This window comes from Parasteatoda tepidariorum, chromosome 7, assembly GCF_043381705.1.
Source record: "Parasteatoda tepidariorum isolate YZ-2023 chromosome 7, CAS_Ptep_4.0, whole genome shotgun sequence".
NCBI classification, from domain to species: Eukaryota; Metazoa; Arthropoda; class Arachnida; order Araneae; family Theridiidae; genus Parasteatoda; species Parasteatoda tepidariorum.
Window position 1 is genome coordinate 70,494,315 of NC_092210.1, and position 17,299 is coordinate 70,511,613.

At 28.6% G+C, this 17,299-nt stretch overlaps 1 protein-coding gene across 1 annotated transcript in view; it reads left to right on the forward strand.

Annotated features, from left to right (window-relative positions):
• Positions 1–4,269: 4,269 nt before the first annotated feature.
• Positions 4,270–17,299, forward strand: part of LOC107444236 (putative phosphatidate phosphatase) — a 22,048-nt gene continuing 9,018 nt past the window's right edge. Inside the window, exons 1-4 of the mRNA XM_043044417.2 lie at positions 4,270–4,708; positions 6,783–6,934; positions 8,619–8,932; positions 13,364–13,421. Of these exons, the coding sequence (XP_042900351.1) occupies positions 4,648–4,708; positions 6,783–6,934; positions 8,619–8,932; positions 13,364–13,421 (585 nt within the window). The 5' untranslated portion in view covers positions 4,270–4,647. The remainder of the gene's footprint in view (positions 4,709–6,782; positions 6,935–8,618; positions 8,933–13,363; positions 13,422–17,299) is intronic.

The following is a 17,299-nucleotide window of genomic DNA, read 5'->3' on the forward strand; positions in this document are numbered from 1 at the left end:
TATATATATATATATCCGAAACTAGTGTTTTTAAACACCCTATGCCAAAAAAATGTAGCAATAAATTTGTAACTTGTAACAATTATTTTGTTCATTCAATGTAATAATTACGAAAAATATTAAATTGCTTTAAAAGTTTAGTTTAATTTTACTTAATATTTTCAAATTTATAGCAAAAAAAAAAAAAAAAAAAATGCAAGACAAAAAATTTAGTTTTTAAAATAATGTCCATATCACCATAAATATTTATGCTAGGCTTACGAAATAGTTTGCAATTATTGCATATAATAAAGTAATTGTTATAAGTTTAAATTTTATTTTTTTTTTGTTTTTTTTTTTTTGCATGGGGTGTTTAAAAACACAATTTTCCTTTTGTAATTTATTTTCGGTCCCTCAAACGTCTATAAAGCTTTAAACTTCATCGATAAGTATGAGAAATCGCATGATCTAAACATTTCTGTAATTATAAATTATTCTTTAAGTATTTCTTGAGAAATCTGAAAAAAATGTGTTAGTACTGAAGTATTTCCATTATTTTGTCCAACCCCTGTAAATAACACAACAATGACAAAAAATAATAAAGGAAAAGAGAACTTAACGAAGAAAATTAAGAAAAATAATAATAAGTCTTATGTATTGTGCATAAGCTGCAAGAACTCATAAAATAAGTATAAAATACAAAGAAGAAGAAAGAATTTATTGTATTATTAGTTAAAAGAAGCCGTAGTTATATTTCCCTAAATTGATAGAGTTAAAAAAAAAATTCTTAGAAAGATTTTAAAATATATTTCTCAGGCGCTTCACGCAGATTACCCATTTATTTTGCCGAATACCTAATTTTTTTTTCATTTCAATTAATTCAATTAATTAATTACTTTTATAAAGTCTCGAAGTGGACTGATCGTAAAAAATACGGTTCTCAGTAAAACTCCGAAGTCAAACATTACTGGCTGCTGTCTGTAAGAGGGTGGGAGACCACTTTGATCACCCTGCGTAGGGACCGAGGGTGTGCGGTATCGGTCCTCCTTAAACTGTTCGACCGTAAAGTGCTCGACTTCGTTCGCAGGGTGTCGGACTACCAAAGCAGGGGAGTCAACCCTTCTGCAGAGGATCAAAATTGCGATGGCATGTCTTCGGAGCATCTTCAGGGATGTCTCCCAGACCGTCGCCAATAGCCCATTGTACAGCTCTAGTGCGACGTGAATAATGTACCTTCCTACTTTACTTTTATTGAAACACGTTTGAAAAAAATTACTATAAACAAAATAAACACGTGGCTTGCGATAGCATTAGGAATACTAATATTTGGTGACGCAGTCCTCACATGCTTGAATTTTTCAGACAGAGGGAGAAAAAAAAATTTTTTAAATCATGCAATAAATTTTTTTTTTTATCAAATAGGTACATATAAGCTAGCAAATATTTGTGGTGTTATCTTCAAAATATTTTAAGAATAGAATCGTCTATTTTAAAATTTAAAACAAGGCTTACGCTAAAACAATTAAAAAATTCAATTTCGTTTTTCGTTTATCCCGCTCGAATGGCTCGTAATCGTAAATGTTTTAATATCGACAGTAATTTCGTGCTTCGATCTATCAGTAAGCTCAATTTAATCGCTTTCGGATGGTTTGGGTGCCTATAAAAGACAAGACAGGCAAACATTCATTTTTATATTTAGAGATAATTTCATGAGTAATTTGTATACAAACTAATGCATTACATTAAAAAAATTGGCATTTATAACAAACCGAAAATGTTTTTTATACATAAACACATGTATATGAAGTAAATGTTTAAATTTATAACGTTAATTTGTTTATCATTGATACCTACTAAAGAGTTAATAGGTAAACTCTTAAATATTTTAGAATTTATTCATTTTAAATACGAACAACATATTATTAAACGGAAAATAATTTTTTATTTTCTCTATGCCGATAAAACTTCGGGAAAATGAACAAGTATAATACGATTAAAGTAGTCTTTTTAAAATTTAACTGTAACTTATGTTTAGTCATCACAAGTTTATTTTATATAGTCGTCACTAGATGGCAGCATCAGCTACAAAATCTGTACTTTCTATGTGCAATTTTTGTATTTTTATTGTTTATAATTAGGGCTGCAAGTTTGTCGCGGGGAAAAAGACCCAAAATTAGCGGAAAATTCGCGCGAAATTTTGAAAATTACGCAGATTGTAAACATAAAAAAATTTCTCTATAAATGATGCAAAAGACAAAAATTGCGCAAATAATAAAAAAGCTTAAAAAATACACAACAAAAGTATTTATTTTAATTTTAAGAAATATTAGTATTTTTATTCAAATGAACAGAATTTTGGTACAAAGTATTTTTTACACTGTCAGATTATTCTCATTTATGCTACGTCTTTCATCACCTTTCTGAGTCAACGCTGTTTGTAGGCACAGACAAACATCGAATTGCCACTTTTGGATTGTGTTCGGTCCAAGGGCGCCAGCAGAATAATATAAAACGGGGTGCAAAGGGGGTAACAAGCTACCCCCCCCCAAAAAAAAATTTTTATTTTATTGCATTTTGCTTTGTTATTACATATACTTTCATCTGTTAATTTTTTTTCAAGATACATTCTTCATTGTTAACAAGATATTTAAAAAAAAAGTACGAATTTCTAGTAGCAAATCTTGCCGCAAGAAACTGTATTGGTGGTGCTGGCATTGAAACACAAATAGCTATACAAACAGTAGTTTCCATTAGTATTTATTGTGTTGATAAAGTTTTACAGTTGTGAAAAGTCAGTTTGTGTTTTACATCTTTGTTATAAACAGAATAACTAATAGAAAATATAATATTATTATTATTTTATTAAATGAAATTGAAAAATATAGCTTAGATATCTGCCAAGTTTGTGGCATGCTCAGTGTGCATAAGAAAAGAATCAAAGATGAATCATTGAAAAAGTTATAAACAGATTTGAACAGCAAACAGGACGATTACAATTCTTGTTTGATTAAGCAATTTTTTAATTGTTATGTATCTATATTTACTTAATTATTTGTTTTTGAATAAAAGTATTTTTAATAAGAAAAATTTTATAACAAAATTGTTTTTCTGTATCTCTAATTGTTTTTTAAAAAAAAAGCCAGGGGCGTGCAAGTGCACCCTCTAGCACCCCGCTGCTGGCGCCCTTGCTTCGATCTTTGATTTCCAAAACTCTATCAATTTTCCTTCCTCCACGCGCAATGAACGCGTTGCTTTGTAAGAAGTAATTGCTGTGAAAAGTCAAACATTCTACATTCAAACTACTAGTTACTTACAAAAGCCTTATCTCCCTCTCATCTGAGAAACTGATCCCTATTTAAGAAATCACAATCTCGAAAAATTTTTGAGTGAATATACAAAAAAATTTTGCACAAAATTATAAAATTCATTTATTTAACTATAATCCTATGCCAAGAGTAACTATTAGTAAATATTTATTATTTTTTGTTAATTTATTTAATAATAAAATTCGAAAAAAAAATTTAATTTTGAGGTATACAATTTTTTTCATCTCTTTAAAGAATGAAATTTGACTTGCCAAAAAATAATATTTTTAAAAAAATAAAATTTCTTCAAAAAATTCCTGAGTAATCAAATTTAAAAAAAAAAAAAATTGTACGAGAAAACTCGATTCTCAAAAAATATAAAACTGATTTGGATAACTCTTTGTATTCTGCCATGTAAAATTACATTCGTTAAAATAGTCAAAAATTGTATACATTACAATTTTAAAAAATTTCGATTGTTATTAAAAATTTATAAAAAAAATAATAATTTTTTGCTGAAACTTATATTTTGTTTGGAATTATCTTTGAATAAAAAATCTTTTTAATGTAAGCAAAAATTTTTCAATTCGCTGAAAAACTTCACTGCTCTCTTGACCAAGCTAAACTACAGGGTGGGACCATATTTTCCGTTATTTGAGAGTCAGAAATCCAAATTCGTCGAGAATGGGGTATGTTTTTTTCAGATTGTGAATGTTTTTGTGTCTGATTGAGTCCTCTGGAACATGAAGATCCTATCTCTAGACGAAAATAAATAAAAATATTCAAGGCAAGGCAATCCATACTTTTTTTTTAACATGTGCATTTCAGGTACGATACCAAGATGTGTAATAATTAAGGATAAAGTACGAGAAATAATTTTTTCTACTAAAAGCAGTTAGAATTTGAATGGCAGAAGTGTAGCAGTCATAATTCGCCCAACCGCTGATAGCCAATTACAGCCCTATCTGGCAACAATCTTTAGAATTCGTTATTGGTTACGAGTTGAACAGTTTACTTTTTATGGAATGACGTTTCGTCACAGTATTGACAATGGAACGCTTTTTTTTTCTTCATTTCCTCTATTAATTAGCATTTGTATTTATCGCCATGATAGGTCATATTTTTTATTCATGCAAAGAGGGCGCTAGTTGTGAATGAAAATTTTTAACGTAAAAGGTCGTCTGTTACTTCAGGCATGCGCATATTCTTCTCTCATGTTTGATATTGATAACATAAGTAAACACTACCCCTTTCATTCTGCATAGGAAATGAGTTATGATTGTATATTGCGGTGAAAGTTATGCATATGGGCGATTTTTATGTCTGATTCGTTTTTATTATTTCAATCACTCTGCCTACACCAATGTCGAAAGACACGAAAGTTATTATCAAGATTCTGCTTGATTTAATTCTTCTTTTATTAGGTTTGTAATTTTGCTAAGAAAGAAAATAGTGGTATTGTGTTATTTATGTATTTTTTCCTATTTAAGTCTATGCTTACCCATAAACATATGTTTCATTATCTTTTCTTTTTGCTGCAAGGTGGGGGAAATAATGAAATACTTATAATATTTCGTGTTATAAACCGTATTAAATCTTTTTGAAACAAAAATAAGATTCTCCTTAAAATTCTTAATTTTTCTTTCAGTTCTACAATATTTCAGTGAAATTGAATAAATTCGAATGTGCAACTCGATTTTTTATGAAATTATTTTAAAACTTATTGAATAGATATTAAATTTTACACTTCCGCATCAACCTTTTTTCTTATCAATTTGTTCTTCACTATGTTGAATTCATATAAATTGTTTCTTAATAAACTGTTTAAAATAAGTTTTTAGGGTAGCTGAAAAGGATTACTTATCCTCAGTTAAGGGAGCTTTTTATGTGACTTCTAATAATTTAATCCCCTAGTATATCAAATATAATTTATCCTACTCATCATAATTTAATTATATTGTCTTTAATTATAATACTTTTTATCTTCTCATTCTAATTTTATTTCATTTAATGTAGAAAACAATCCACATTCTATGAGCATAGAATTAGACCATATATTTGATAATTTTAAATTTTGATTTACTTCACCAAAAAAATTTATTTTTTAAATTAATAATAAGATAATACATTTTTTAAAAGAAGCAATTTATTGTATTTATGTATGAAAAATAGTAGTTAAGTTTTAATTTTATTTTCATTCTTTTTTGCTGCTTAAGCAGTTAGAAATATTTCAATTTTTCTAGGATATATTTGTTTCCATGTATAGAAAAATGAATCCTAAGTTAGACTTTTAAATTTTAAACCCAAGTTAGACTTTTAAATTTTGATAGAATTCTTTTTTTTTTCATCACCTCTTCTTTCAAAATGTTCAGTAATGTTTAAAGTATGTTTTACCCTAGAACAGCTGGATTTTAGACTTACCTAAGAACTAATTTGGGGTCAATTTGACCCTTATGAAAAGTTGATGTTATTCCAAAGTACAAGATTTTTTAATTTGTGATTATCGCTAAAAATGTCAGTTTTCTCTCTAAGCGGTTTTTGAAAGGCTGTTCGCACTGCCTGCCCTATGATCAAAATAAAAACTCCAGTTTTGTAAAAATAAGCTGCCATCACTTAAAAACATAGCCTTTTTATTCATTTTCCATTTATAAAAGATTAATTCACTCTTTAAATAATAATTACACACTGGTACATACAAACTAAATTTTGGAAGAATTGTTTTTAACAAAACAAATCAATCACAAATTTTAATGAAGAAAAAGAAGTTTTCTGTAGCAATGTACATAAGTATTTTTAGAAAGGCAGCCTGCCCTGCCTGTCGTTTGATCCTTATAAATGCACCCTTTTTGTAAAAAAGCCTTCATCCCTTAAAAACACTGCCTTTTTATTCAGATTCCATTTTTAAGAAAAATTAATTAACTGTTAGAATATAATTATCCACAAAAATTATCTGTGTTTTTGGGTTTAATTCTGATTACTACTGCGTTTTTTTAATATGTCGATCCTAATTTCTGTTCTAAAATTCATCTTCATAATGCTTCCAGTTCTGCAAAATAAAAAACTGGCAGAAAAAAGTTTTCTTAAAGGGGTCAAAATGAACCCTTTTGGCTGTTTTAGGTTTTTCCATAATTAATTATTTATTTTATATTTGATATTGTATACTTAGAAATAATTTAGAAAAGGTGAGCCTCAAGGCTCACGTGTATTGTCAAAAATAACGTTAGAAATGGCAAAAAAACAATTAAAACCACCCCAGCGTTGCTTCTAGTATTAATGAAATATTTAATATGCTATTTTATTCCAAAAGTTGCTATTTAAAGAACAAGTTTTTTTTTTTTCAAATAGCTTCAATTTTGATTTTCCTATATAGAATTTTCGTATCTAATGTACTGTTTGATTCTTCATATTTTCTAATACCATACCTTCAGTTTTGATTTTTCCATACATATATTTTTTACAGAAATGTTTTTATATAATATTTAATTGTTAATCTTTTAGTTGGTATCCCAATTTTACTTTTCCATTTGCATGGAAAACCCTTCAAGAGAGGTTTCTTTTGTGATGATGATAGCATAAGATATCCTTTCAGTGAGTCAACTATAACAAGTAATGCACTTTATGTTATCGGAGTGTTTCTTCCTATAACAGTGGTAAGAATTGTATTTTCTTTATTATATGATTGTTTTTTTTATTTTAAAGAAACTTTATTTAATATACAATATTAATTTATTTACTAATGTATGCAATTTTGATGGGAGATAAGAAAAATTTGATTAGAGGGAGTTTATTTATGATCATTAGTGTCTGCAAGGGAAGGTCGAGATGGTGCACTTAGACGACCTTGGAAATTCGATAAATTGAAATTTATATTATGCTTTTAACTGTTATTAAATTATTTTAATTAATTATAAATATTGCTTATTGATATTGACTCTACCCCAATTCATAAACTGGGTGCATAATTACATTTTAAAATGGAATGGTAATATACTAAATTTCTTCTTATTATTATTACTGCTAAAATATTTGTTTTGTTGTTAACGAAAAAAAGAAACTTATGTAGTAATTTTTTAAAAAAAGTGACAGAACACTAGAACTATGTGCTTTCTCTTTTCAACATAACATACGTAAATAGTGCATAATTTTTATCATTTTTTTTTTCATTTTAAAATTTTAATTTTGTTAATGCACTTTTTTTTATTAAAAATTGTTATCTCAGTAGTTGTAATTAAATTATTGAAACTGTTTACAAAAATTTCTGATGTCCACATGTTCAAATATTTTTAAAAAATACATAAAAAAGTTTACCTACATAATACAGTTACATACATTATACAGTTTTCCATTATTGTCAGTGCATTTTTATTGGCCGGAAAATCGAATGGTAGGATCCAGTTTTCCCCCATTTATTTTCGTATTTTTTTGGTTATCATCAACATAAAAATTATAAAGGAAATTTTTCTCTATAAATATTTTTGTATCCCTATAGAATTTTCTTTTAGAGTAATTTTCTGTATTTAACGAAGTTTTAATAACTAGTGTATTGACAATAATGAAAAATAAAATAAAAAAACTATTGATGGACATGACAGATACTGCAAATGTATTCAGTACATAATGTGAAGCCATTGCAGAGTTTGAATTCTGATGTTTAAAAAATTAAAGTCATGGAAAATTTCTCATTTATAATCATTTCCTGTAAACACCAACTTCAAGGAATGATTATGTACAATTGTAATTTTTCTCAATTTCTAAATGTACCTTTCAATATTTAATTTTTAAAAAAGTATTTTAGATTCATTTTTTAATCATAGTTTTATTTATTCCTAGATTTTTTCCTAATGTTTTAAAGAATTATATTTCATTTTAATTCTCAAATAAAGTTTTGTTTGAAATTATTATAAAAAATTTTAATCAAATGTATTATTAAAAATTGTCACAAAATATATTTTTTATGAAAAAGTAACATAAATTAATCTAGTCTTGTAAATAGTTATAGGATTGCTTTTCCCGCAGTCTTCAAAATGTAAAAAAAGATTTTATAATTTTGGAAAAGTTTTAATAATTTTTAGTTATGAAAAGATTATTCTTTTATGATTTGCTTAAATGATAACTCTGAGTTAAGTGATGTTTTCAGCAGCATGTATTATGTATTTAAAATTTAAAAAAAAATTTTATCAATTGTATTTTTAATTTATATTTAATAAAAGTTTTGATTTAAAAAAAAATTTAAAAAGCTTTTATAAAAAGTTTCCTGTAGATTATTTATTCACTTTGCAGTTCATTATCATTTTTTATGAAAACTTAATAAATTTGTATTTTCACACATTTCAGATCAGCTTGAATGAATTTGTGACTGAGACGAGAACAACTAGAGATGACAGAGGAAAAGTGTACATTTTTCGAGGACGTCCTGTACCGAACGTAATTTGGAGAATCTACAAGAGAGTGGGGATATTTCTTTATGGTGCTTGCATGTCACAACTTACCACAGACATTGCAAAATATAGTATTGGTAGACTGCGTCCTCATTTCCTGGATATCTGCAAACCGTCTGTTAATTGCTCTCTTGTTGCTGATCCTCATGCCTATCAAACTGAATTTGAATGTTTGAATACAGAGAAACCTTTTTATGTCAGAGAAGCTAGGTAGATTTTTAATTTATTTTTCAATTGTTAGGTAAAATTATTTAAATTTAAAAATTTATTTTATGGCGGATTTTGTTTCATAGCTTTGGTTTCATTTCATTAAAAGCTAGCACTCTCTTTTGTAACTCTTATTATGTAGCCTATTGTTCATGAAAAGAGAACTATATTCCTATTAAGATTTTGATTTATTATTGTTTAATCACAAAAAGCTACCTAGACTTGAGAACAATGACTTCATAAGAATTAAGCTTTTCTTGTTTTTAAAAATTTTACTACCTTTTATTTTAAAAAAGTTATTCGTATGAAATCAATTTTAGTAACTTTCAAAATGTATACAAAAATTATATGTTTATCCAATAGAATTCTGTAAATGTTTAAACCTTTGAAACCATAAAAGTTCCGTAGTGGACTGATCGTTAAGACACGGCTCCCAGCAGATCACCGAAGTCAAGCATCACTGGCTACGGTCAGTGTGCGGGTGGGTGACCACTTAGATCAGCCTGTGTAGAGACAGAGGGTGTGCGGTATTGGTCCTCGTTAAACTGTTCTACCATAAAATGCTCGCCTTCACATGCAGGTCGTCGCGCTACCGAAACAGGGGTGCCATCCCCTCTGCAGAGGATCTAAATTGTGATGGCATTTCTTCGGATCATCCTCAGTGATGTTTCCCAGACCGTTGCCAATAGTCCATTGTGCAGCTCTAGTGCGACGTAAATGAACAACAACATACCATAAAAAATTTATTCACTTTGATATTTTATTGTATAACCACTTAAAATATTCCAACTTTCACTACCTACTGCCCCCTGTTTTCATTTTAAATGTATCAGCTTTTATAAGGAAGGTTAATATATCTATAAGCAGGGGTCTGTTGAGGCCAAATTTACTACCGTTTAGGGGTGCCTTCATAATTCAACTTTAGGAAAAACAGTAGTTTCATAAAATACTTTTCCTTAAAATTTTATTTTTATATTCCATAAGAAACTATAAATCCATATTTTTGTATTGATTTTTCAATACAATTTTTAGTTTTCGCAAATTATGTCTAAATTTTCACAAAATGGGGGGTACCTCTCAGAAAAACCTAGGCTGATCCCTGATAACTAATTATTAGGATATTCCAGAATTATTAGTTTACCTAGTTAGTTTTTTTGTTGTTTTGTACTAACTAAACAAAAGAATATTTATGTGATTTAACAGTAAGTAAAGAACATATATTTTGTTTGTCTCAGAATTATGGGTTTTTTAAATAAATATTATGCTTTTAAGTGTAAGTAAAAATAGTTTTCAGTCTTCTATACAAATTCATAGTTTTGTTCTGATTGTGCTGAAACTCAGAATACTGATTGAGTCCCAAGCACTTCCATCTGTTTTTTATAAAATGTAACTTTTTATGTGATTTAGCTAGATCTATTAAATATTCACATAGTTTTTAATTATATATTAATCATTTGTGCTGCATTCAAGAAGCTTATTTCAAATTCTGTAGATTCAAGCCATTTTTAAGTTAATACAGCATTATTGATTTGAATGATTCCAAAACTGAAAGTTAATATTCCAAATTTTGCCAAAAGGGTGAAATTCCTATTCCTTAACATTCCAAGTATCCAATCTTATAGGGGAGAGTTGGATAAAACGGGATAGTCGGACAAAACGGGATACGTCGCCTAGGGACCAGACTATTGCAGCTATCTAGTGGACAACGACAGAAATGTGTTATTCGACAGTGATTATATTATTCTCGGTGCGTCCCGTCTCGAGATCACTATTTGATAGAAAGTTGTAGGTCTCAGAACTTTTTTATTCTATTTTATTGCCAGTTTCTACATTTACGTACGTTGTTTTTCACATTGTACTGCCTATATATATGAGAATAAAATTCCGGTGAGTATTAAATTTGATTAACCATTTAATTACCAATATTTTTATGTGTAGTCTATCTTATTTCCTTTTCACATTTAGGCAGCAGCCATGTTTGTTTCAAAAAGTGTCGGAGTCGGACAAAACAGGACACTTATGAGTTGGATAAAACGGGATAGAGATTTTTATGTCCCGTTTTATCTACCTATTTATTTGTTGAATTATTACCTTTTAATATAGCCATATATTAATGTAGGCCTAGGCTTTTTGAACAGCTTATTTATATTAGCTATTTATATTTTTGAAAAATTTAGTCTCCTTATATAGTAATGCAAAATTTGTTTATTAATGTTCATTATTAAGCATTTTATTTTCGACTCTAGGATTTCACATCTTTCTTTAGAACTAATTGTAATGTATTTCTCTGATGAAGACTTGAGCTTTTTTATATATAAACTTCTTAATTTTCTGGATTGCTCAATTCAATCTAAATTCAATTCTAAAAAGAATTCTTCTTTTTGTTTACTGAAGAATTTAAATACTTGATTATTAAAGAGTCTTTCAGGGATCTTACGACATCAACGGAGTGAAATGGAAATAAAAGTGAATTAGAAATGGAAGAAAAGGAAGGGATTATTAAGCTACAAAAAAAGAACCAAGAGAATTGAAGAAAAGGCTGCTATAAAATCTCTATTAAAAGCACAAGGCACATCTCGACAACGAAAATTGCGGAAATAAGCCTTCATGTTTGAAAACTTATAGTCTTTAAAAACAAATGCAGCATCATATTTTTTGTGTTCTTACTTATAAAACAATCTATATAAAAGTGTTAGAACAGTAGAGCAGTAAAATCCCATGAATATAATTTATAGAAATTTTGCTTTGCAGTTCTCTGTCAGTTAATTATGCTCTTCACTTAGTTTTATGCAAAAAATTTAACACTGTAAACCCTATCCCGTTTTATCCAACCCAGGCATGCTAAAACGGGATATGTAAAAGTTTGGAAATTAATATTTTTTTCTATTTCACAGTCATTAAAATTAGTTTAAAATGTGTTTTTTGTGTGCTTCAATAAATGCTATAGCTACAAAAAAAGTAATGTATGGTTTGCCATAACAGATATTCCATAGTAAATAAAAACAATAATGGCATCCCGTTTTGTCCAACTCTCCTCTACATGTCATTAATTAATAACATAATATTCCTTTCAGCACACAATTCTTAAATACACACCCACACACACATATATATATATTTAAGTAAAGGTCACTTTTTTTTCTATTTTAATGGTTAAGACTTAAAAATTGCCAGATTTTTTTTTTCTTTGTTCATTGTTGATTCAGCTTATGAAAAGATGTTTGAATGTTTTTCCCATTCTCTTATCTTATATAAAAGCTTTGGAGTAGTCTTGTGCGGTTAAATGGGAAGAGTTTTAATAGTAATTGTAAACTGCAGATTTTAAATATTGTCATGTGCCAATCAAAAATTTTTGCAATACTCTCTACAAGGGTGATTGTGGCACAAAGTGAAAAACCCTGAAAATTTTATATGCTAGAAATCAATAATAAGATATCAATTTGTATACCATACAATGTTTCATATTTAAAAATTTTTGAAATAAGATTTATAATTAAATTGCTTACCAATAAAATATATCATGCCTATATAATTTATTTTGTAAAAATCTTAGTGCTTACATGTATCGCTATGTGTGATTTTTAAAATCGCGTGAATATGAATTGCGATATTGGATTTTAAAATCTGGCTAATGCAAATCTCAATATTGAATTTGAAAAACACGTGAATACGAATCACAATGCATAACGTTTAAATCACGTAAAAATATGGAAATCGGTGTTTGATTTTCCAAACGCGAGAATAATAATTGTTACATTTTTAAATTTGCGTGAATATGAATCGTGTTACTGGATTTTGAAAACGCATGAATAGAAATTGGAAAATTGATTTTAAAACTGCATAGATACAAATCACGATAAAAGATTTTTTTAAATCATGTGAATAAAGTCGTGATGTACGATTTTTAAGGCATGTGAATATGAATCGCAGTGCGTAACTTTTTAATTAGGTAAATATGAAGGTCGATGTTTGATATTCAAACCGTGTGAATACGAATCACGATTTTAGCGGATTCCGGCGCAGTTCTAAATATTTAGATTAGCGAAAATCCACCAAACCAAAAATATGAAATTGGCTATTTTCTGTCCGTTTCGCGTGTATGTAAACATCTCGTTAGCGAGAAGTGGCGATAGTTTCAAAATTTGAATTTGGGGATGGTAGAATTCCTTGAAAATTTCATTGGAATATAAGTTTTTGATTGGCAAAAGTCCAAGAACCAATTTTCTTAAGTAACTTGGAATTCTGCAATATTCATTGAAAAATCACATGCCCTGCTCCTAATTTTTTGACCCTAAAGAACATTACAAAAAGCCCGGAATTCAGGGTAGCCCCAAAATACAATCACCTCTGTCTCTAATTTTTTATAGAAACCTACTATGTCAAATATAAATAATAAATCTGAAAAACAGCATATAAGTTTCTTTTTTTTTTCAGACTATCATTTCCTTCTGGGCATTCATCGTTTTCTGCTTATACAATGATATTTACAGTGGTATGTAGACATTATGGTTAATTAAAACTACTTTTGTGTTCTCAAATTATGCAAATAACTATTTATAAAATTGTACAGAATCTGGAAACAAATGTATTATTGAATTAATCTCTAAAGCTATATCAATCTTTGTTTTACTTTGGATACAATCTTTTAAATTTGAAGTTAAGGTTTGGATGAACAAAAATCTGATAACAAAAGAATTAGTACAATAAAGCTTGTCAAGTCAACCATCTTTGTTAAGTTGTCCTCATGTCTAAGGTAACTTCAAAATCCATATCTATTTTATGTAATATAGGAGCAAAACCTTAGTAATCTGACCTCCTGTCTATCGTGTTTGTTGACTGCTAAAATAAGTCAACTTTGTCAAAGAGTGTCATTAAATGCTATTCTAATTCTTTCATAAGTTAACCAAAAAGAAAACTTTTTTCAGATGTTCTTACTTAGAATGAATGTAAAAAGTATATACTTTCATGATGTAGAAAATGTCATGATGTGTTTATGATTACAGATCCAAATATTGGCCTTAAATTACTTTTCTATCGTGGTGGTTAGTCACATTTTGTTTTAATGAGATAAAAAGCTATTCATAAAATAATAGAGCTGCCATTTTTTTGGGGGGGGGGTGATAAAAAAAACTAAATCGTATCTAATCCTTGTTGAACACAAAAAGAACCATGCTAAGTGTAATTTTGATATTTAAAGGCATATTGCTTTCTAGGCATTTTTACATTTACAAGTTTCTTTTTTAATGCGTACGAGTTAAAGGAAAAGAAAAAAAGCATGTAAATTCCATTAATAATACATTTGATAAGGCAAGACAATTTCACTTATTGAATTTATATCTCCAGAAAAAGAGAAAAGAAAATACTACTTTTCCTAGTTTTTCTTTCAGGAAAGAAAATCTCCTACCTTTTTCTATTTATTTTATTATTCTGGTGGAGCAATTTGGAGAAAGAATGCTGAATTTTTATCCCCCAATAATTAACTATATCGTTGATCTGTACTCAAATTTACTTACCCATCTAGGTTGATAAGTTTATGCAATGAACAACTTGCTACCGCTTTTTATTTATTTTTAAAAATTGAGGCCACCTTTACTTCACTGAAGAGAAATACTTAAAGGCTGAACAATTAGAGAACGATACTTTATATAAATCTGTTTCCACCGACACCAAAAATTGGCATATTTTTTGCCACATGTTCAGTTGTCTTTTTCGACCCCTTAATTTTTGGAATTTTGGTTTAAAGGATTATTTTTGAATGAATCAAATGCAGTAATAAAATTGATATCTTTCTTCAGAATTAGTGCTTTTTTGGCTTGGATAAGCATATTCTGTGATAATTACAATTAACTGTTGTAACTGTCTTAAAATAAGTAGGTAATACTTATTTTAAGAGATTTCTTTAGAATATTACCAAAACACATTACAGAATCAAAATACTATCAACCTTTCCAAAGTTATAAGGGTGCAACTAATGCACAGTTAATAATACTTAATTATATTAACATTTTTAATATTCTCTTTTCTTTTCATCTTAATAATTTATTTTTTATTTATATATATACAGTGAAACCTCGGTAAAGTGGACATTCTTAGGACCGAAAAAAATTTTCGTTTATGAGAGTTGTCATTTTACAGGAAGAATACCTGAGTAATGAAGTTTAACACCGTAAATATTTTAGAATATTTTCAAGGATAAAGAAATAATTAAATAAAATCTACAAGGATATTTATTTAAACTTAAAAAAAAAATTTATCTATACAAAATAGAATAGATTAAAAAGTTTGATATAAATACATATTTTTTGATGTAGCTACAGATAAATGAATATAATTTTCCTATTAGTTAGACAGATATTCAAGTTAGTCTTATGATACCGAATAGGAGCTTTTAGTCCTCATTCGGTTTCAATTATTAGTTTTACACCCCCTAACACCTACCTATCACTTGATAGAAAACATTAGTAATACCTCCTTGAAAGTAAACCTCTCATAATAAACAGAAGGGGGAAAAAGCAATCCATACCTGTAAGATTATATTTCTGTTCTTTTTGTACCACAGCTGTGTTAAATACAGTCTTCAAATTGACAATAAAATGACAAAAATTTTCACTGGGGAAGAAGCATTTAAGACGTCATTTCAAATTGAGGGCTCTCATTACCTGTGTCGTCCAGATGAAATGATCAAGAGATTCCTTATTTCATAAGAGCAGTATCATTTTCTCTCCTTTCTTTGCAAAAATAGGGCTAGGTGACAGGAGAGAGAGTGATTCTTTAGTAGTGAAATAGCTTAAAAATATTTAGTTATGGATAACCAAAAGGCACCAAAAAAAAAAACTTTTCAGGAGAAAAATGACTGTCTGTGTCCAGTTATGGCAGTGTCCGCCTTGCGAAGAATGTACATAATGGTTGAATCATGGAAGATTCACTGGGATTCAGAAATATGTCCGTATTGAGAAGCGTCTGTTTTGGAGGGGTGTCCATAACAGGAGGTTTCACTGTGTGGTATATATATATATATATATATGTGTGTTAAATGGGAAAAAAAAGCTGAAGGAATTTACCAACATGTATAATTGTTGAAATTCAGAAACTCTATTTGTAATTGCAATAATAATATATATTAGAACAGTCCATAATTTTCAATCTTTTATGCTTATTCATTTTGTGTCTAATGTAGTAAGAAATTTCCGATTTAGCATTTCCATGAAAAATTGCAATGCTCTTCTAGGATTTTTTTTTTTTTTTTACAGAACTGAATTAATAAAGCAAAATAGTTAAACATCCTTTATAAAATATTAATGCTCATGTCAAATGTTAGCCCCGTGGCTGAAACACAGCGACATTGTCGCAGAAAGCGACTGAGTTCTTGCAGAAAGATTTTTTTTTTTATTTGGGAAATAAAAATTTTTGGTTTGCCACAAACAAAAGTTCTCAAAATAAATTCTGCAGAAACAGAAGCTGTTTTACCAACAAAAAAAAAACATTTTCTTCAGAAACAAAAAATTTCTGCAGAAGCAATAATGGTTCTGCAAAATTCTTTTCTTACAGAATTGTTTTAAATATTTTTTTTTCTAGCTTACCGCAGAAGGAGAAAGCGCTCGTAATTCTCCGTTAATCTCCAACTCAAACAGTTACTGGATAAAAAGGGGAGAATTTTTTTCCCCTTTATTAAGCTATTTTTGGAAATTTGCCAACTTCGGCCTCTATCGCTGGCGCAGTAATTTGCTTTGTGTTTTTTTTTATGAGAACAGAGCATTTTATATTTTTTGCACTTATGTTTAAAATTTCATACGTAAAAAGATTCTTTTTTTAAAAAAATCATGTCTAGCGAAAAGGTTATTTGTTGCAATTGTGAAGCCACAATAGTTAAAACAAATTTGAAAACTGATTTATCAAGGCGGCATTCCGAAAAAGAAATAAGATGGAAGTCGACAACATCTAAAAATGTCTATATGCTTTGAATTAAATCGTCGATAAAAAAAAAAAAAAAAAGCACTCGCAATCTAACGATAAATGAAATAAAGCCTGAAAGATATCTCACTATCTACGATTTTTTAGCATGCGAATGAAACCCAGATTGGTGAAAAATATTTACTGGTCACTTTCAAACAGGTTTCCATACGCATGCGAAAAAAATCGCATCCAATGAATATGGCTCTAATACCGATGTTTCAGTACTGATAAAGACTATTTCGTTTCGAGATGTTGAATAGACTTGAGCATATTGAGTCGGAAACTGCTTCTGCATACTTCGTGTGGAATCAGTGCTATATATTTACACAATACAGTGCGAAATCACAAGCGCTGTGTATTTTTTTCGTTCTGAACTTAATCTGATCACGAAAAAAGTTTTATTTACCTCCTTTTTTT